The sequence below is a fragment of the Acipenser ruthenus genome, chromosome 47 (genome assembly GCF_902713425.1).
Source record: "Acipenser ruthenus chromosome 47, fAciRut3.2 maternal haplotype, whole genome shotgun sequence".
NCBI classification, from domain to species: Eukaryota; Metazoa; Chordata; class Actinopteri; order Acipenseriformes; family Acipenseridae; genus Acipenser; species Acipenser ruthenus.
In genome coordinates, this window is record NC_081235.1 from 4,782,426 (window position 1) to 4,800,843 (window position 18,418).

At 47.3% G+C, this 18,418-nt stretch overlaps 2 protein-coding genes across 4 annotated transcripts; both read right to left on the reverse strand.

Annotated features, from left to right (window-relative positions):
• Positions 1–1,530: 1,530 nt before the first annotated feature.
• On the reverse strand, positions 1,531–9,967 carry LOC117401268 (splicing factor Cactin-like). Its single transcript, XM_059014157.1, has 10 exons — positions 9,144–9,967; positions 6,993–8,256; positions 6,574–6,669; positions 5,801–5,946; positions 5,265–5,427; positions 4,842–4,956; positions 4,175–4,367; positions 3,878–4,000; positions 3,250–3,626; positions 1,531–2,829 (listed from the first exon to the last, which is right to left on the reverse strand). Exons 1-10 carry the CDS (start codon positions 9,620–9,622, stop codon positions 2,339–2,341), a joined length of 3,447 nt encoding a protein of 1,148 aa, XP_058870140.1. The 5' UTR covers positions 9,623–9,967; the 3' UTR covers positions 1,531–2,338.
• Positions 9,968–10,672: 705 nt separating this feature from the next.
• LOC117428886 (secretory carrier-associated membrane protein 4-like) lies at positions 10,673–17,073 on the reverse strand. Of its 3 annotated transcripts, none has more exons than XM_034911630.2 (7): positions 16,945–17,073; positions 16,331–16,386; positions 15,636–15,764; positions 14,891–15,047; positions 14,404–14,505; positions 13,706–13,823; positions 10,673–13,609 (listed from the first exon to the last, which is right to left on the reverse strand). In XM_034911630.2, exons 2-7 carry the CDS (start codon positions 16,335–16,337, stop codon positions 13,424–13,426), a joined length of 699 nt encoding a protein of 232 aa, XP_034767521.1. In that variant the 5' UTR covers positions 16,338–16,386; positions 16,945–17,073; the 3' UTR covers positions 10,673–13,423. The 3 variants fall into 3 exon arrangements, with proteins under 3 accessions (XP_034767521.1, XP_058870142.1, XP_058870141.1); XM_059014159.1 differs by lacking the exon at positions 16,945–17,073 and adding an exon at positions 16,825–16,936; XM_059014158.1 differs by lacking the exon at positions 16,945–17,073 and adding an exon at positions 16,585–16,774.
• Positions 17,074–18,418: the final 1,345 nt, after the last annotated feature.

An 18,418-nucleotide genomic window follows, 5' to 3' on the forward strand; every position in this document is an offset into this window, starting at 1 on the left:
CTACATACTTAAAATCATGGCAATGCCACTTGATAAACAACTAGATCTGTTGAATTTCATGAACCCAGCTTTTCACGAGCAGTAAGGATACAACAAGAATTGTACGCTGCTCTGAAAAGTGAAGGTATATTCAGATGTGTACCTTTTTATATTAAGCATGTGTATACAGCACCCATTGGTACTCCTTTCTGACACGCCAGGCCTGTGTTGGTGTATGTGGTTATCAGGGAGGGCAATGGGAACCTATTTCCCTACACAGACTGCAGTGCATTTGCACATTGAGGCCCGTTTCTGCTTTGGGGGTTAAGTTGGGTCTTTTAGAACGCTTAACATAGCCCTCTCTGACTATCTCGTAATAGTTTGGAGCAGTCTATTACATTTCTGTAATTCTCATTTTTGTCTCTAACCCTTTTTATTCTGGTTTGCTCAGTAGCTGTGATGCAGGGGTGGCCAAAGTTGGCCCGTCCAGTCGTGGTCTTTGTTTCAGCCCTGTGCTAAATTGTTTAATTGGAAGAATTAAACTGCCATCCAGACCCTGAAGTAATTCCGTACCGTATTCCTTCGAATTTAAGATGCGTGTATTAAAATCTGCAACAAAAAGACTTGACTGCCCGAATACACAAGCAGCAACGTGACTGACTGCTGACAAAAGACAACCAAAATGTTACTGCCCGATCTCGAATCATCCATGACACACAGACAGCCATTTTCATAGAAGCGTCATTAGCTTCCTGAGGAATTCAAAGAGAAGCTTTTACAATTTCAGCATTTCTAACAACAGGACCAGCTTGGACAGATCGGAACTGCTGATCAGACCCCCGTATTTTTTCGACATGCCAAGCAATACCACAGTTCAGAAAATTGAGAGAAAAACAGGTGTGGGTAATCCGGACTAGAAATGAGAAGCAGCACATCACTGTAATGCTCTGTGTGGCAGCAGACGACCGCAAACTGCCTCCATATGCGTAATTGAGGTTGTATCTTTGTAAATGAATATTTGATTTATGCATATTTATCCTCAAATTGAGGGTGGGAAATTTGGAGTGGAATGTGACACCCCTGCTGTAGTGTGTCTTATTTCCATAATCGTACTACTTGTAGGTGTGCATCTTGATTCAAGGACAAATAGCTACGCTTACTATTTACTGGCCACAAAGCAGGCGGAATCCAGAGTATCACCTGATTTCAAGAACCAGGAACAATGAGGCAAAACAACATGGGCCTGCAAGCAAGTTGGCAGCCAGCTCGATTGAGCAATAGCAGGGAAAAAATGGATAGCAATGAATCTCGGTGTTAGAGCCAACGGAGCGCTGAACCATTCAGAAAGCATGGCAGCATGACAAAAAGAAAATAAGATTACATTAAATTAAATTAAAACTGGAATTTATGGAACTACTGAAGAGAAATGAAAGACTGCTAATAAGAAAGTGGAGGTCAGAACCTCAACACAAGCCTGTGTGCAACAGCAGAATTTAAACCACCAACTGCAACTGAACGGATCGAAATTTTCTTTCTGTTGAACCGTAGAAGTTCAAAGGATCGCGGTGTAGGAATCCTTTAATGCAAGATGCTGGAGGACCAGGAAATACATAATTAATGAGATCCTGCTGGTTAAATATCTAATACATGATTTGTGTGTCTCTTCTGGGTGCATCATTTAAGGCATTTAATGTACAATAAACAAGGAGGACATAAAAGGGTTTCAGAATGAAATGTGACACTTGTGTTTCTGTACTGCACACGTTTCCACGGGTAGCAACAGTACAATCTGGGTTGCTCTTCAAACGCTATTTCAAGTCAATCCAGTAGGTGGAGCCCTTGTATACAATTCTATACCATGCTGTACTTATAAGCAAGTAGTTTTACTCTTGTTATTTTAAATCAGCTTTCTGCTTTCTAGTAACATTAAATATCATTCATGGATCCTGTGACTAGAAACTTAATTATATTACAAATTCAGAATAATCTGTTACCAAAAACTAGTTCAGGGATCTAAACTCTGCTTTGAGGAGTTTTAAATGTCATGTAATTCACAAGACGGTGTGACAAAACAAAGATTATTTAGTTATTTTTATTAATAAAAAAAAAAGTCCAATAATGCTCTGAAAAAAACTGTACAGCCTTACATCTGATCAGACAGATCACAATATGAAAAGCGTGATTCTCTATTCTGAGATGGCATCAGTTTCTAATGCAAAAGAACATCAAATCACTGCTTCAGATCCTGAGTTAAATCAGAAGTCAGCAACAACCGTGGATGAAATGTGAATATCTACCCCCTCTCACCCCCCACAAAACCCCAGCAGTTCCCTCGCGGAGTCCACGCAGACGCCCCCGTCTATCTCCTGTAGCGGTACCTCTTGAAGTGGAACCAGAGCTGGAAGATCCCGTTGGCAAACTGACAGCGGAATCCGTGGCGGTGCGAGTACTCCCACTCGCGGTTGACGATCTTGAACGCGATGTCCTCGTAGGGGGGCCCCGCGTGGAAGCGCAGCACCCCGAAGTCGCGGTTGTCCTGGGAGGGCTCCAGGAAGTACTGCGGCGTGGAGCGCTTGTCAATCAGGTCGGGGTAGAAGATGTTGAACTTGTAGCCCTGCACGATCTTGGGCGGCGGGTTGTCGAAGTCGTAGTGGGTCTGGTTGTACTTGTTCCACTCGAAGCCCGTGTGGACCCGGTTGAAGAAGCGCGGCTTGCGGGGCCGGTACTTGTCGGCCCACAGGTACACCTTCCCCGTCAGGGGCATCTCCACGCTGAACTGGGCCTCGTCTCCGCCCATGCCCTGCCGCGCCCTGCGCACAAACGCATCCTCCGCGCTCTCGCTGGCATCGCCTGTGTGTCGGGGAGAGAGAAGAGCACACCTCCGTCACACATCACAGACCCCCCATGTGCCCCCTCCGCTGCCCACTATACCAGTGGCACGCCATCCATACAAAGCATTTGCAGTTAGGTATGTATGCATTTTAAGTTTTCATATTTTTTCCATAACTGTTCATATATCTCTTTAAGCAAAAAAGAAAGAGTTCAAATAATTTTGATGTGTGGCCTCCCAATTTCACTTAACATGCCAATCCAAATTATATATGATATTGCCTATGATGCCTGGCTTATGACGTGCCCTGTAAATATATAAATAGATGTATATATTTTAGCAATGGCTTTCCTTTATTGCACAAAAAGTGAACCCCCCTCTCAGAGCGAGTGTGCGTTGCTCCACGACACAACCCCACAGTGAAAAGCCGCCTCACTCACCTGTGACATGCATCTGGTTGCGGGCCACCTGCAGCCTGGTCAGGTCCTCTTCGGGCTCCACCAGGTGCGTGTCGAGGGGCAGGTCCGAGTTCTGCAGGAGACTCGGGCTGTAGCGCCCGGAGTCATAGTCATCTAGACTCTGCTGGATCAGGTCCTCCTCTGTGAGCACAGCCTCTCCCTGCCCCTCAGCCGGCTTCTCCTCCTGGTTCTCTCCCTGTCCCTCGTCCTGCTTCTCCTCCTGATTCTCTCCCTGTCCCTCCTGCTGGTTCTCTCCCTGCCCCTCGCTCGGTCCCTCTCCCCCAGCCCCCTCTCCTTCCTGCCCTCTGGTGGAAGAGGAGGTGCCTGGCACCTCTGCCGATTCCCCGTCACTGCAGGACCTGGAACACAGACACCCACGCTGTACATACAGTAGTCCTGCACATCACCTTCGATACAGAGCTCAACAAATTCCAGCTGCCCTTCTCCCCAGATAAGTTATATTCACATGTCCCTTCACCCCGGTTAGGAAAGTCACTGAGCCCCCCATACTAATTCAATACCATCTCTGTGCAAAACGTGGCTTTGCACTTGCTTAAAAATACTTTCATCTCAAACCAGACCATTTCTTGGATGCTCAGTCGGCACTCACTGTGACTGTGGGGAATGGGGCTCCTGCTTCACGATGGGGAACAGGGGCTCGCTCTCCACCCCCTGCTCCTGCTTCAGCTTGTACAGCTTCTGCCTCAGCACGTCCTGGTGCCTCTCCCGCAGCCTGGAGAAGAGACGATACAGGAGTCAGCACAGGACAGATTAGTGTAGCACAGCACAGTATAGCACCGCAGAGCAGTGTAGCACAGCACAGCGCCTGTCCACCAGACTGAAGAAGCAAACAGATTGTGTGTCTTGCACAGCAAGAGGCTGACAGGCTCCCCCTCCCCAGACGCACCTCGCCCGGGCCATGTAGACCTTGACCTGCTGCATCAGGGACTCCCAGTATCCGATGTCCAGATTGGAGCCGCCGCCGCGGATCTTGCCCTCGATGTTCTGGTGCAGAGCCTGCAGCTGGTTGTAGGTCTTTCCCTTGAAGACGGTCTGAACGTCGGTGCTGACCGAGGTGTTGATGCCCTCCCGACGGTCCCCTGCGCCAGCGGACGAAGGATTATTATTATTATAACCACAGCGTCATCGGAACCATAACTTCAAAGCACCCAGTCAGAATTCTCAAAGGGTGAAACTAGAAGAAACTAAGTCAACGAGTCCATCAGTTTGTATTCCTACGTATATGAGCGTAGCTTTTGCTTCACAAGCATGTAGGGGAGAACTGGGATGGAAATAAGACTCCTATTGCATAGCAGTGTCACCCATTCCAGGTTTTACTACAATCTTGATTAGCCACAGTGTCTAGGTAACAAGCTCAAGTGTGTCTTATTAAACTCATTGTAAAACCAGGAATGGATTAAACTGCTGTGCAATGGGAGTCTTTCTTCCATCCCAGGGCAACTTCAACCCCGGTTCACCAAAAAAATCTACCGAAGGGCATATGTAGCACAGATGTTGTATTTTTCCCCGAGGCCTGTTCTCTGTGCAGCGCTGTGGGGAGTGCAGTCTCTTACCAGGCCCCCTGCCCGATGCCTCCAGCTTGCGCAGCTTGCTGATCTCGTCCTCTGTGATGATGGTCATGTCCCTCCAGAAATCCCCGTTCTTCCCCTGCTCCAGCTCCATGTACACCTGCAGAGGAGGGGCATCGTAATCCAGGTCAGAAACACAGCAAAACAGACAGAGGAGTGCGCAGTGTTAGCGCTGCTATAAAACTCGCCTTCTTTTGCGTCTCACCCCCAAAGAAAATGCTTTTAAAACTCCAGCCATGAAGCAGAAAACTTTGTTACTATTTTTTTCCCCCCTGTTACTGAAAAAGTTGAACATTTTCACCCCCTTGTAAACGAGTGCTCGGTCTCAATGTGTAAATCTCCTGGTTTAATAAATAACAGCACCCCTGCCCTCCCCCCCTGGCTGTTCTCCGTGTCCCCGGACCGCACCTTGATGTCCTCCAGCAGGTCGTCCATGTCGTAGACGGTCAGCCCGTTGAGGAAGGTGTACGGCTCGTGCATCTCCACAGCCAGGTCATCGTCCTCCGCGCTGATGTACTTGGCCAGCAGGTCGATGGGCTTGGCCCGGCCGTCCCGGATCCGGATCTTCGAGCTGCGGGCGCACAGGAGGTGGGTTACAGACAGCAGGGCTCGGACACAGCCAGACCCAGGGATGGAGAGAAGACTCCCACTGCATAGCGGTTTGATTCCTGTTCTACTACGAGTTTAATCAGACACTCCTGAGCTCGTTACCTATACTCACTGTGGCTAATCAAGCTAGTATTAAAACCTGGAATGGGGGAAACTGATGTGCAATAGAAACCACTTGCATACACATTTCATCTCCACCCCTCCCCCCACAGAGTTTACTAGCTCAAAAGCCCACAGTTACATGCAATATAAAATGGGTTAACTTTGTTAACTAATGCAACTCCAACCACTGGGTGGCAGCAGTGTGTTTTCCCCGGGGTCCCAACGTCTCTCACCGCAGCTTGGCCTGGTGGAGGTGGAAGTTGTCCTCTTGCTCCGCCCATGTCTTGAAATGCTCCGCCTCCTTCTCACGCTGCAGCATTTCCAGTTCCTGTTCCCGCATGGCCTTCTCGCGCTCACGCTCCAGACGCAGCTGCTTCACCTGCAGGGGGCGCCAGAGAAACACACACGTTCAACGCCAAAAACAGCACTAAGTGTAAGAAACAATGCTTCTGAAACAGCGTGCACTTGAATCCCATTAAACCACCTGCCGACTGCAGTTTGAAATTGGTTTACATGTAGAATATATATATAGAGAGAGAGAGAGAGAGAGAGAGAGAGAGATTTGTGAATCAACTCCTCAAACAGGTAGCTGGAATCCCATTCAGCTGTGTCTATAAATGAGCCACACATTCAGCTCTATTTTCATCACTATCCTTCGGTTTCACAGACTCCAATGAAGCCTAATCTTAGCCTACGTATATTATATTCTACTGCTATGTTAGGTAAGGTAGTGGAGATCAGTGTTAATCAGGTTGTGTGAAACCACGCCTTGGTTTCTCTCAGCAACTTTACAGAAAGGTATAGTTTCTGAAGAGCGATCATTCCCCGACTAGGGTGTGAATACTTTACAGTTTAAATGTTACATGTTCTGAATACTGTCTAAATTTGTGTGAAATATAAATGCTGTCACTGTACAGCACGAGGTAATGTATTTGCTCACAGTCTATTCCTCATACACAGAAGTGCTGGGTAACGTTGCTCGCTCTCGCCCCCTCTGGCCACTTACTTTCTGCAGCTCCCGGCGGTTTTCCTCCTGGATGCGCTTGTTCCGTTCCTTCAGGTCCTTCTCCCCCAGGTGCCCGATCCCCTTGAGCTCCAGAGCCTGCCGGCAACAAAACACAGGCAGCCAGGTTACATGCAGAGCCAAGAGAAACCAGAGAGAAACGGGGCTCATCAGAACGATCAACACCAAGCGAAATCCAATCAAAAATACACTGAAATCACAAATACAAAAGAAAAAACTTACAGCAAAGGAATTGTATGCCGACGAAGGCGTAAAATCACAAATATAAAAGTAAAACTTCTCCTTGATTTAGTTATCTTCAAATGATTTTTAAATATTTGCCTGTAAAAAAAATTTAAAAAAACACACCGAACTGAATAAACGCTAATCGGTTCTCAATTCAGGGAGCCCCAAGTTTTCACCTTCTGCCACTTGAAGGTGCCCAGCAGGTTGTTGTCTCCGAAGGGGTTGTCTGCGTTGGTGTAGCCCATGTACTCCTCGCTCCAGCCCATCTTCTCCCTCTTCTTGCGCTCCTTGGCCTCCTTCTTGGCCAGGCGGCGGGCGCGTTTCTCCTCGGGCGTCTCCATCGCTTTCAGTATGTCCTCCCGAGCGTGGCGCTCCAGCCGAACCGAGCGAGGGTCCTTGGCTCTGGCCTCCTGCTTTCTCTGCTGCCGCCCCCTGCTGCTGCTGCCGTCACTGCTGCTGCTGCTGCCGCCCCCGGGGCTGCGAGACTGGGAGTCAGAGGAGCCCGACGTAACCGAGGACCCAGACGGAGAGCTCCTGCCTCCTCCTCTCTTCTTCTTCTTCCTCCCCCTCTCCGAGTGTTCTTTCTCCCTCTCGCTGCTGTCACTGCTCCCACTTTCCTTCCTCCCTCTCTCCCTGTCACTGCTGTCACCTCTCCCCGCTTCCCTCCTCCCTCTCTCCCTGTCGCTGCTGTCACCTCTCCCCGCTTCCCTCCTCCCTCTCTCCCTGTCGCTGCTGTCACCTCTCCCTGCTTCCCTCCTCCCTCTCTCCCTGTCACTGCTGTCACCTCTCCCGGCTTCCTTCCTCTCCAGGCTTTCTCTCTCGCTGCTGTCACTGCTCCCCCTTTCCTTCCTCCCTCTCTTCTGTCTTTTTGGACTCTCTCTCACACTCCTCTCTCCATCTCTCTTCTCCTCCCTCTTGCGGTTCTTCTGCTTGTGGCTCTCCCTCTCCTTTCTCTCTCTCTCCCTGCTTTCTGTTTCTTTCCTCAGCCTCTCGATGTTCTCTCTCTCCCTCTTCTCCCTCTCCCTTCCCTCTCGCTCCTTCTCTCTGCTTTCTGTTTCTTTCCTCAGCCTCTCAATGCTCTCTCTCTCCCTCTTCTCCCTCTCTCTGCTTTCTGTTTCTTTCCTCAGCCTCTCAATGCTCTCTCTCTCCCTCTTCTCCCTCTCTCTGCTTTCTGTTTCTTTCCTCAGCCTCTCACTGCTCTCTCTCTCCCTCTTCTCCTTCTCCCTTCCCTCTCGCTCCTTCTCTCTGCTTTCTGTTTCTTTCCTCAGCCTCTCACTGTTCTCTCTCTCCCTCTCCCCTCTCTCCTTCTCCCTTCCCTCTCTCCTCCGGTTCTCTCTCTCGGAGTCTGAGCTCCCAGACCGACGGCTCCTGGTCTCTCTCTTCTTCTCACTTCTGTGCTTTCTCGCTTTCCTCTTATGCCGTCTGTCTCCAGATCCAGATCTATATACAGAAACCAAAGAAAGGTTTTATCAGTTGTTTTTTTTTCTCACTGCCAACCACTTCAAAAGCCCCTTTCACACTGGCACACCTACGCGGGTAACAATCCCGCGTCGTGTGAAACCACGTACCTGGGTCGACCTGGGTCTCAGCGACCCACCTCAGGATGTGGGTCGACACAGTCTGACCCGGCATTTCTGTTTATCCATATTTTTGTTGATTGCGACACAGCATGAGCCAGGTGGCAGCAGGGATGTAGAAACATTTGCTCTAATCAACACGTGGGCAGACGGTTCAATCCAGAGAAGCTTGGATGGAAGCCTCTGTAACAAGCTGCTTCCGGGGCATTGATACGCGTATTGTGTACTTGCGTCTGTCACCCAGGTCAACCTGCTTTATCAAAAGCAGTGTGAAATCACATAGTCGACCCTCAGGGTCTGACCTGGGTAGAGCATGCCAGTGTGAATGGGGCTAAAAAGTGATATAAACAATACAGCCTCTCTATCACAAATCATCGATACAAGGACATATGCAAAGCTGACCCTGTTTCCACATGCGTCTGTTTTACTTTTGTTACCGTGCATTTAAAACGCCTACTGGTGGAAGAACGGAGTAAACAGACTGATAGGAATTATTAATCAGGGGGGAAATATAGGCAGGTGTTACTGTACCAGTCTGATATTTTACTGGCAGTAAGACACCTGATTTCGCTGTTGCCAGTAGCTGCACAGAACACATTTTTAGCAGCAGTCTTTGCGGGCTTCCTTACTGGCAGTAGAACGTGTACTGGTAATAAAAACGCTCAAAGGCTGCCGCCAGTAGATTTTTCTACCGGTTCTATCACTCTGGAAACTGAGTGCGGTACTGTCTGGTCACACAGACGGGCTTACCGGCGTCTTTCTCGGGCCGGAGAGGCTTTCTTTCGCTCCCGTCTCCAGGAACGGCTTCCCTCGCTCTTCCCTGAATCAGAATCGGATTGGGACCCGGAACGCACACTCGAACTGGACCGAGATTGGGAGCGTTTAGCTGGACTGTCTCTTGATTTGGATCTGCTTCTCCTGAGAGCGTCTCTAGATCGAGACCGGGAACTGGACCGCGACTTCCTCGCAGAACTAGATCCGGACCGTCTCCTTGAAACCGAACGGGACGTGGACCTCCTCAAACCAGCGGAACCCGAACGGGAACGAACCTGCCTTCTCGCGGCTCTGCTTCCTAACCCCGTTCCGGGTCGGTGTCTGGACCCGGACCGGCTCCGCTCTCGTCGTTTCTTCCGCTCCTGTGAGCGGCTCCTCCTGGACCCGTGCCGGTCCCAGGTCTGGTTCCGATCCCGGGACACCGACCTGGACCTCCTCCGCGATTTCGAGTCCATGTCGTGTTGACCAATGTTCTCAGATTGAGATTAGGACCTTCCACTATCTTCGTCGCATATATAGGTGGCCTTAATAATTTACTGTATTAAATATGTCTACATGTGTTTTTATTAAATGTCTTGGGTGCACTGGCGTTGTAAAGTATACGTTATCAAGAAAAAAACGTAAATGTAATGAAATGTAGGGTAAAAGACTTGGGTACATATTAAGTTGTTTGGTTTGTTTTTAGGCAGCGATAAAGACACTCTGTTTTATCTTCTTACCGATGGGCGCTTTTATTTTGCGTCGCAGGTTAGAAATATCACGTGACTTGGGCAGCCCTCCGAGTCACGTGGGTTGTTGTACAGTATTCAAAATACTAACGAGCGCTGGCGTTCCCTTATTTATTTGAGTTTTTTTCTCATTTATATTATTTTTTTTGTTTTTGTGGGTTTCTTTCATTTGAGATACACGCCTACTGTAGTGATCCAGCAATGGGGTTACTAAATAAAGACCCCGGGGGGTCAAAATTTTGGATCCAAACGCAGCCCTCGATCTTCCCCTGGATGAAAGAGGAGGCCGTGCAGAGTTTGGTTGCACTGGCTCCTGCAGGGTCCGAATGCGTAAAGGACAGACAGACAGACATTCTTCTTTATATATTAAGATTGTACCTGTATGCCTTGGGTTCTGTGTATTTCTCTGACTTTTACTCTAGATAATCTGCAGTTACAGCACTGTCAGCCAGTCCCCCCCTTACTGTTGCGACCACCACACTGTTCTGCAGCAAAAAAAATAAAGTTGCATCTGCTTGTGAGCACAGCACAGAAACCAGGTCCAGAGGACCCAGCTGAAAATGAAATTGAGACTTCAGGAGAGAGGGGAAGGGACACTGCTTTACACAGAGTGCTGAGGGCATGGAACAGGTGATTTGGTCATGTTGTTCATACTGAATCACTGGGATCCCTTACTGAGTCTGGAGAGCAATCGACAACTAGAACCAGACAAGGTCTTTTAACTTTTTTTGTTTTTTTTTCTGTCGATAGCCATAATAACACAGCGAGAGTCTACGATGCTGAGACAAAGGAATGTTTATTAAGTGTAGATCCAGTATAGTCAGTCAACAATACAATTTAACACAACAATCCCACCTTAACGCAGATTAAGAAAATACAATATAACACTGTCAAGGCTCAAGTTAAAAAACACAAAAATGGAAATGTCAGTTATATATAGAATAGATAACAGCAAGCAGAGAGAGGTGGCTAGTTTGTTAACATCTGTACTTCTCTTATGTAGCAGGTACTGGAATGAGAATCCTCCTTTATTTGCTGGGTACTGCCAAAGTTTACTATTTAGTGTGTACTTCTTGTAGTCGTTGTTATAATAGTGTTTTAGCACACTAAGCAGGAGTTAAGCAGCACATTATGGCGAGGGGATTTGCAGTTTATGGGTCGGAGACGCAGCCCAAATCAATTTAGAGAGGCACCATCAAAGGTATAATCAAAAGGCTCATATCACTCCACTGTGTTACACTGCTTAAATTAAGACAAGTGACGAAGGCACATGTAGTCAAGACCAACACCTGATCAATTCAGTCATGTCATAAAGGAACTAAAATCGCTCACACTAAATCTGTCTATCTAAGATGATATGAACTAATGCTAGGGATGGAAAAAAGAATTTAGTTCCTGGAACCAGACGTGACCAGGGGGTTTGCATGCGAAGCACATGATTGTCTAATTAGGCGTAATTAAGTGCAATTGTCATTAACTCAAGCGCCTGGGAGGCACCAGAGCTGCTCAAAACGGTTCGCAATGCCATTCTGATTCCCACCCTTTTATTCACGCAAAGATTTCAGCACATCAGCCAACTAAAAAAAAAAAAGAAAAGAAAGCTCTCCAAGCAGATGAGAGTCACGTTTTCAGCTCTATAAAAACAAAACCGGTTCTGGTTTCTGCACCACCCTGCCTTCTTTTACAGGGATTTAAACCAGTACAGTGTGGACTCTGCAAAGCACTGTACAAACCAGTCTGGTCCCTTACTTATCCACCTCGTGTCTCTAGGAGAGGGGAGGTTGGAGGAGTGTTAAGAAGGGGGCTGTACCTTCATTCCCAATAATTCACTACAATAAGAATGCCATTCAAGCTGCTGGGAGCTTTGATTTCCTTCAACAGCCCAGTAAGACACTAATAAGAGTCTATTTTAATGATCTGGACAGGGATGGAAATAAGACTCCCACTGCATAGCAGTCTGATCCACTCCTGGTTTTGCTGAGTTTAATAAGACCCGCCTGCGCTACTTACTCACTGTGGCTAATCAAGCGCATAGTAAAACCTGGAATGGGTGAAACTGCTATGCAACAGGAGTCTTATTTCCATGCCTGCGCCTGATCAAAATACGTGCTAGTGTTTTCCAACTGTGTGATTTATTACAATCAATATACAGCTGAGAGTGATCTGTGTTACTATATTAAGCTCCACTGCTGTTCAAACCACTGACATGTTTATATCTGTAGAAAAAAAAAACAATTTGTATGCAGAGCAATGTTTTACTGTTTTATCTAGAATATCCCACATGCAGAATCAGACAGCTCCGTTGTATAAAGCACACAGATATCTCTTTTGGGGAGAGCAGTTTGGCTCTGGGGATGGGATATAAACATGGCAGTTGTAGACAGAACTGTTCTCTGGATATGACTGCATTAGGTCCCCTTTAAAACAGAGCTGCATAATACAGTGTAACTGGTCCCGTTGCATTCTTGCAAAAGAAATCTAGCAAGGATTTTAAAACGTTAAAAAAAAATAGCTGGTAGCAATTGCAGTTTACATTAGAAAATGAGAAGCTGACGGAGCACGCATCTCCGGTTCTGTGATATGAAATGTAAACCATTTGGAAAGAAGGTTATCCACCTGAATTAAAAACAATGCCACTTTCTGTTATATATATATAAAAAAAAAAAAAAAAAATCAAACTATCCAGGTATCCAGGTAATAGATTACTGTTGCATGGCATTGGAGCCATTCCAGACTTCCCTGGAAACGCATGCCCTGTTCATGCCACCAAAATACTGCCCAACCCCCCACGCTGAAAACGGAGCATGAAGTGAATGGTGGCGATCATGCCTTCTGTAGACACTGTGGACAGGGTCTGAGTTGCAGCTCCAATATGTGTAATGCAGCTCAGGCATGACGATGCTCATTGTAATGTCTTTAAACAGCTAGCAGTCTGACAGCTGCTTTCAGACCCTGATTCGCACTAATCTCGGGCTGTCTTGTCTAATCTAACATCACGCAGTCCAAGTCTAGTACAAATCAGGGGCTGTCAAACTGGTCCTGTATCTCTTACCCCACTGCTGGGCCTGTAGATTTCTGTTTTGTTTGGTTTTTTGCAGATACAGCCCCCCTCGGTCCGGTTCTGGGAAGGTAAAGCCCATGAAACACCAGGGCAACTTTCTTCTTGCAGCTCAGCAAGCGATTTTCTTCTTCCTGTTCTGTTAGTGCTTTTCGTTTTTTACGAAGGATGTTAATTATATGTCGTCTTTGCTGCAGTTTGGGGATTTCTTGTCCAGATCACTCATTTTAAAAATTGAGAATTATTTCTGTTATTATTTTTTTTTACCTGGTTAAATAGAGGAATTGATCGATTGATCGACTGATTAAACTGATTATATTTTCACCGGATTATAAAATAATCTCAATTTGGGTCGTAAGTGAAAAGTGCTTAAAAACGGCCCCTTTTCAGGAAGCCGCTTCGTAAGCTGCAAGAAAGCGTTTGTGTGCGAGTCTGGTGGTTCACGGGGTGCAGGGAGGGGGCGCGGGTGTTTAGGACCAGTGCTCATCACTGGGGTAGCTCGGGACGGGAGTGGGATACTGGGGCAGGGTGTTCCCCGCCCCGGACACAGCATGGAACCCGGCCTCGCGGACTCGCTCGTTCTTCCACGCGCCGCTGCTCCACTCCTCCTGCGCCTTGTGGAAGCTTCCGCCCCCTCCACGATACATCCTGTGCACCTGGAGGAGTAACAGAGAGGTGAGACACGGACAGGGAATGGGTGGAACTGCTATTCAATGGGAGTAGAATCTCCATCCCTGCAAAATGAGACTTACCCTAAACAGCGCCACGCCCATCATGACGGTAACCACGGTGAACATGATGGCTGACACGAGCATCACCACGGCTGCGCCGATATTGGAGCTGAAAAACATGACTGCAGCGATCCACCCGCTGAGAGGAGAGAGGAGAGGAGAGGAGGAGAGAGAAGGGAGAGGGGAAGAAGCAAAGACAGGGGAGAGGAGAAAGAAGGGAGGGGGAGACGAGAAAAGGGAGAGGGGGAGAAGAGAGAAGGGAGAGGAGAAGGGAGAGGGAGAGGAGAAAGAAGGGCGGGGGAGAGAAGAAAGGGAGAGGGAGAGGAGATGAGAGGAGAGAGAAGGGAGAGGAGGGGAGAGAAGGGAGAGGAGAGAGAGGAGGACAGAAGGGATAGAGGAGGGAGAGGGAGAGAGGAGAGCGTGTCAGTATATCTGAACCATAATGCAGGTTGCTAACAGGGTTGGGTCAATTCCTGTTTTTCAATTCCAATTCCTTTTTAAAATCAATTCCGTGGTTTGGATCTGTGGGGTCATTCTGTAGTTGGATTTGAATGCAAGGTACTGTAGATCCCAAAGTGAAATCAATTTAAAAAATGAATCTTACTCTGCAGCGTTGACTATGAAGAACGTACCCGAAGCTTTCAACACTTGTATAAACAGCTTTAAACTCTGCTTTGAAGTGGACAGACTACCCCGGGCTGGCTCACAAACACACTCACCAGGCTCCCCAGCCAGAGATCCCCAGAGCCTGGATCCCCACCAGCACGAACTGCGCCCCGAAGATAAAGAAGAAGGCCATGAAGTTAAAGGAGCTGTCAGTCCTGCAAAGAACAGCAACGAAAACTACACTCAAGAAGTAAAAAAACATCAGACCTCTACATACAGAAAGACATGTAGGGCTGTGGTGTTATTTACTTATACTTATATCAATTATCCTTGTATTCATTGATAGTTATTTAATGTGAATGAAACGACTTTCCAAACGTCTTCAAGATATCTGTAAAATACCAATGCACTTGTATCCTTATTGCTGAGGATTTGCATCTGAAGTGAAGGATACTTTAGCAGGGATCAGACCTTGAAGTAAAATGTTCTAAACATGGACAGATCTGACTTGTGTGCATCTGGAGAAATGTTTGCCTACAGCATCAGTTTAATTTTGTTTTTTGTTTTTTAAATTAGGAAAAAAAAAAAAACAGCACTCACTTCAAAGCCTTATAGAGGGGCCGGAACCAGCAGACATAACTGCAGGGGCTGAACAGGATCAGCCACACGAACGCCAACCCGAAATTAGCTCCACTCCCACCCCCGATCCACCAGGCAAGGCAGGCGATGAGATTCACGGCCAGTGTGATTGAATACACTGCCAGGGAGAGAGACAGAGAGGGAGGGAGAGAGAGAGAGAGAGAGGGAGGGAGAGAGACAGAGAGGGAGGGGGAGAGAGAGAGGGAGAGGAAGAGGGAGAGAGGGAGGGAGAGAGAGAGGGAGAGGGAGGGAGGGAGACAGAGAGAGAGACAGAGGGAGGGAGACAGAGAGGGAGGGGGAGAGAGAGGGAGAGGAAGAGGGAGAGAGAGGGAGGGAGGGAGAGAGATAGAGGGAGGGAGAGAGGGAGAGGGAGGGGGAGAGAGGGAGAGACAGAGGGAGAGAGGGAGGGAGAGAGGGAGGGAGACAGAGAGGGAGAGACAGAGGGAGAGAGGGAGGGAGAGAGAGGGGGAGAGGGAGGAAGAGAGGGAGAGAGAGTGTTTAAGATGCAACATAGGGACAGAAATAAGACTCCTATTGCATAGCAGTTTCACCCATGCCTGGTTTTACAAAGAATTTAATAAGACACACCTGAGCTTGTTACATACACACTGTGGCTAATCTGTGACGTATTTCCATCCCTGCTGTTCCCAGCCGGTGCAGCACTGGTTAGGAATGGAGCTCTGACTGCCTTGCGGGGTGCACTTACATATCCAGAGGTAATACACTCTCCTGACCAGCTGCTGGTGGGCTGCAGGGATGTCCTCCTCAAAGTCCTGATAGAAACAGGGCTTCAGCGGGATAAACTTGGGCAGCGGGGGGAAGTTGTTAACCCTTTCTGCAGGAGCAGGTACAAAAACGAGAAATGAGAAGCCAAACAGGGGTGGACATGAGACCCCCCCATTGCATAGCAGCTTGATCCACTCCTGGTTTTACTGTGACTTTAATAAGACACACCTGAGCTTGTTACCTAGACGCTGTGGCTAATCAAGCTCGTGGAATGGGTGTAACTGCTATGCAAAAGGAGACTCATCTCCATCCCTGTCATATACAGTATTCAGCAAAATGATCATTATTGTAGCAGAGTTGTGTGTATATATATATATATAAATATATATATTTACATATTTGTCTGTGTTATGACTATTGTTGTTCAGATATATACTCGTTACATTGAAAACTGTATGTGTGATCGCACCCGTTAAATACAGGTAATCCCATATAATCCCACACTCTCTTATACTCTTAATAACGCATCAGTCCAAGGAACCCTCCTACCCTTCTTAACGCCAGGGATTGATTGGGATTAAGACAGGATTCACATCCCCAGAGGTGTCGGGTTTTACCAGTTTTGTGACCCCGTGTATTTGCATTGCAATCTCCGTCCATTCTAGTGCTGCTCACCCGTCATTTCTGTGAACTCTGCTCCCTTCCGTCAGTCACACTCCGTTCTCCAGCTGCTAAAATAAATAAATAAATAGGATTTAAAAAACACACACAAACGATCTCACCTTGTGATACCCGTCTGCGTGGCTTGAAACTCGCACCAGTCCCGGGGTTTCAGCACTACTTTCAATGAAGCACATTATTGAAGTATCCAGGCGCGTAATGTTAAATACATTGTCCGTCCATTATAGTAGGCTGCACGAATAACTAACATCAGTAAACCTGCAGGCTCGGGTGCGACTTGTCATGCTGTGATGAGACGTGTGATCAGGTCAAAGCAGATTAACCAGCGGCCTGATTCCTCAAACTCCTCGCACCTGTTGATTCAATAATAAGCACAGCTAGAGAAGTTATAAAGTCCTGACTAGGGCGAGAAGAAACTATCGTGCAGTCCAGTACGTGTACCGTCGATGTATACAATAGTAATGTAATGTGCTGAGCAAGACACTGACCGACTTCTGAACTTTTTGGGCAGCTTGTGATTACCGGTACAAACAACGATTTTAAATAACAGCAGACTAATTGTGTTAATAAAGCAAACAAAAACCGTGTTGTTTTATTTATTTCGTTACCTGAAAACCGCTACGCGCAGTTCTAGATGAGCAGAGTCCAGCCCCTGTAACCAGGAAGCTTGTCGTGGAGGGTTCTGGGAGCTGTAGTTCTCGTGACGCACCGTGCCACGTTTAGTCAAGCAACAGCCGCGGCATTCTAGACTACAAACCCCAGAGGGAGGTTCGTGAGGGCGAGTGGTCGGCATGTGATGTCCAAAAATGATGTCCAAGAACGACTCCGACGCTGTGGACAGTTTAATAAGAGAACACACTGCGCAGCTGTTGCTGTTGTGTTGCGTGATGTGGCGACCAGATGGGTCCAGAGTCACAACAATGCCACTTTTTGTTGATTGAATATAAATATTAATACAGCGCCTTTGAACAGGATGGGGGTGGTATACGCAGCATACACATGGGAGGGGTCATGCTTAAAAAAACACTAATAGACGTGTCCTCTCAACTCAACACCGCACGACCAGCATGACAGTAAACATAGACACAATGAAGCGACGGATGGAACACATCACAACTCTTTACAATAAAATACATTTTAAAAAATGCATTTGCGTCTTCTATATGTCCCCATATAAAGACTAGGAGATAGTTAGGTGTGTTTTTTTTTATCAGTCCTCTTCTGAGGTCACCAAAAAAAGAGAACATAACATGGTGTCTGAATAAACCAGAGAGAGAGAGAGACCTGCAGAGACAGAGAGGTTTGCATTGTGAGGGTACAGGTCAGGTCAGTCACTTGCCCATACACACAACCTTCAGCGGGGTCAATCTCAGAAAACGCCCCCTAGGGTAGCCTTGTCTGGGACTTGATGGCAATCCGTCTCTGGCACATTTGCATATCCTCCTCCTCCATGCGCACCCCAGTTTTTGCGATGCCCGGCCATGTTGCGCGAATTATGAATCACCCTGTAGGCTAGTAACTTGGCTTACAAAAAAAAAAAAAAATATGCCTGTGTAGTTTTAAGAAGGGCTGTTAAACTGAGTCTTGAGTTTTAATGCTGATAAGTAATATTTGGCTGTAGTGAGTTTGAGAGTCGATGACCCAGGAGAAACATGACAGTCATTACAGAACTGCAGCTAGTAATCAATACTCAATATTGATACCTCTGGGGCTCTCTGATTCATTTCTTCATTGTCTTGTCAGAGCTCCGTCGCTGGGCTGATCATTATAACAGGTCCGTGTGGTTCAGTTCAGCTTAACTGGGTGCCTCTTATAAAAGCTTCCCATAGTAAAAGCACAGCAAAGTGTAACAAAGCACAGTGACAGCATGGCAACGCATAGGGAAGCATTGTAATGCACAGAGAGGTATGGTGAAGTATATTAATAAACATGGCAAACCAGGGTAAACTGTGGTAAATGCAGAGTAGAACCATGGGAAAAGCATGGGACAAGTGCCAGAATACTCTGGTGAGCTCTTGTAAGGATGCTTGTGCTCATGTGCCTGGGTGTTGGCGTCCACGCAAGACTAGGATTCGGAAAGGG

Coding starts and splice junctions, on each gene's coding strand:
- LOC117428886 (XM_034911630.2), bottom strand. Junction 15,048..15,635: donor AGTGTATTACCTCTGGATAT/GTAAGTGCACCC, acceptor TCTCCCTGGCAG/TGTATTCAATCACACTGGCC. Junction 14,506..14,890: donor CCCCTCTATAAGGCTTTGAA/GTGAGTGCTGTT, acceptor TGTTCTTTGCAG/GACTGACAGCTCCTTTAACT.
- LOC117401268 (XM_059014157.1), bottom strand. CDS start 9,622: ATGGACTCGAAATCGCGGAGGAGGTCCAGGTCGGTGTCCCGGGATCGG. Junction 4,368..4,841: donor GGCATCGGGCAGGGGGCCTG/GTAAGAGACTGC, acceptor CCGCTGGCGCAG/GGGACCGTCGGGAGGGCATC. Junction 2,830..3,249: donor CAACCAGATGCATGTCACAG/GTGAGTGAGGCG, acceptor CCCGACACACAG/GCGATGCCAGCGAGAGCGCG.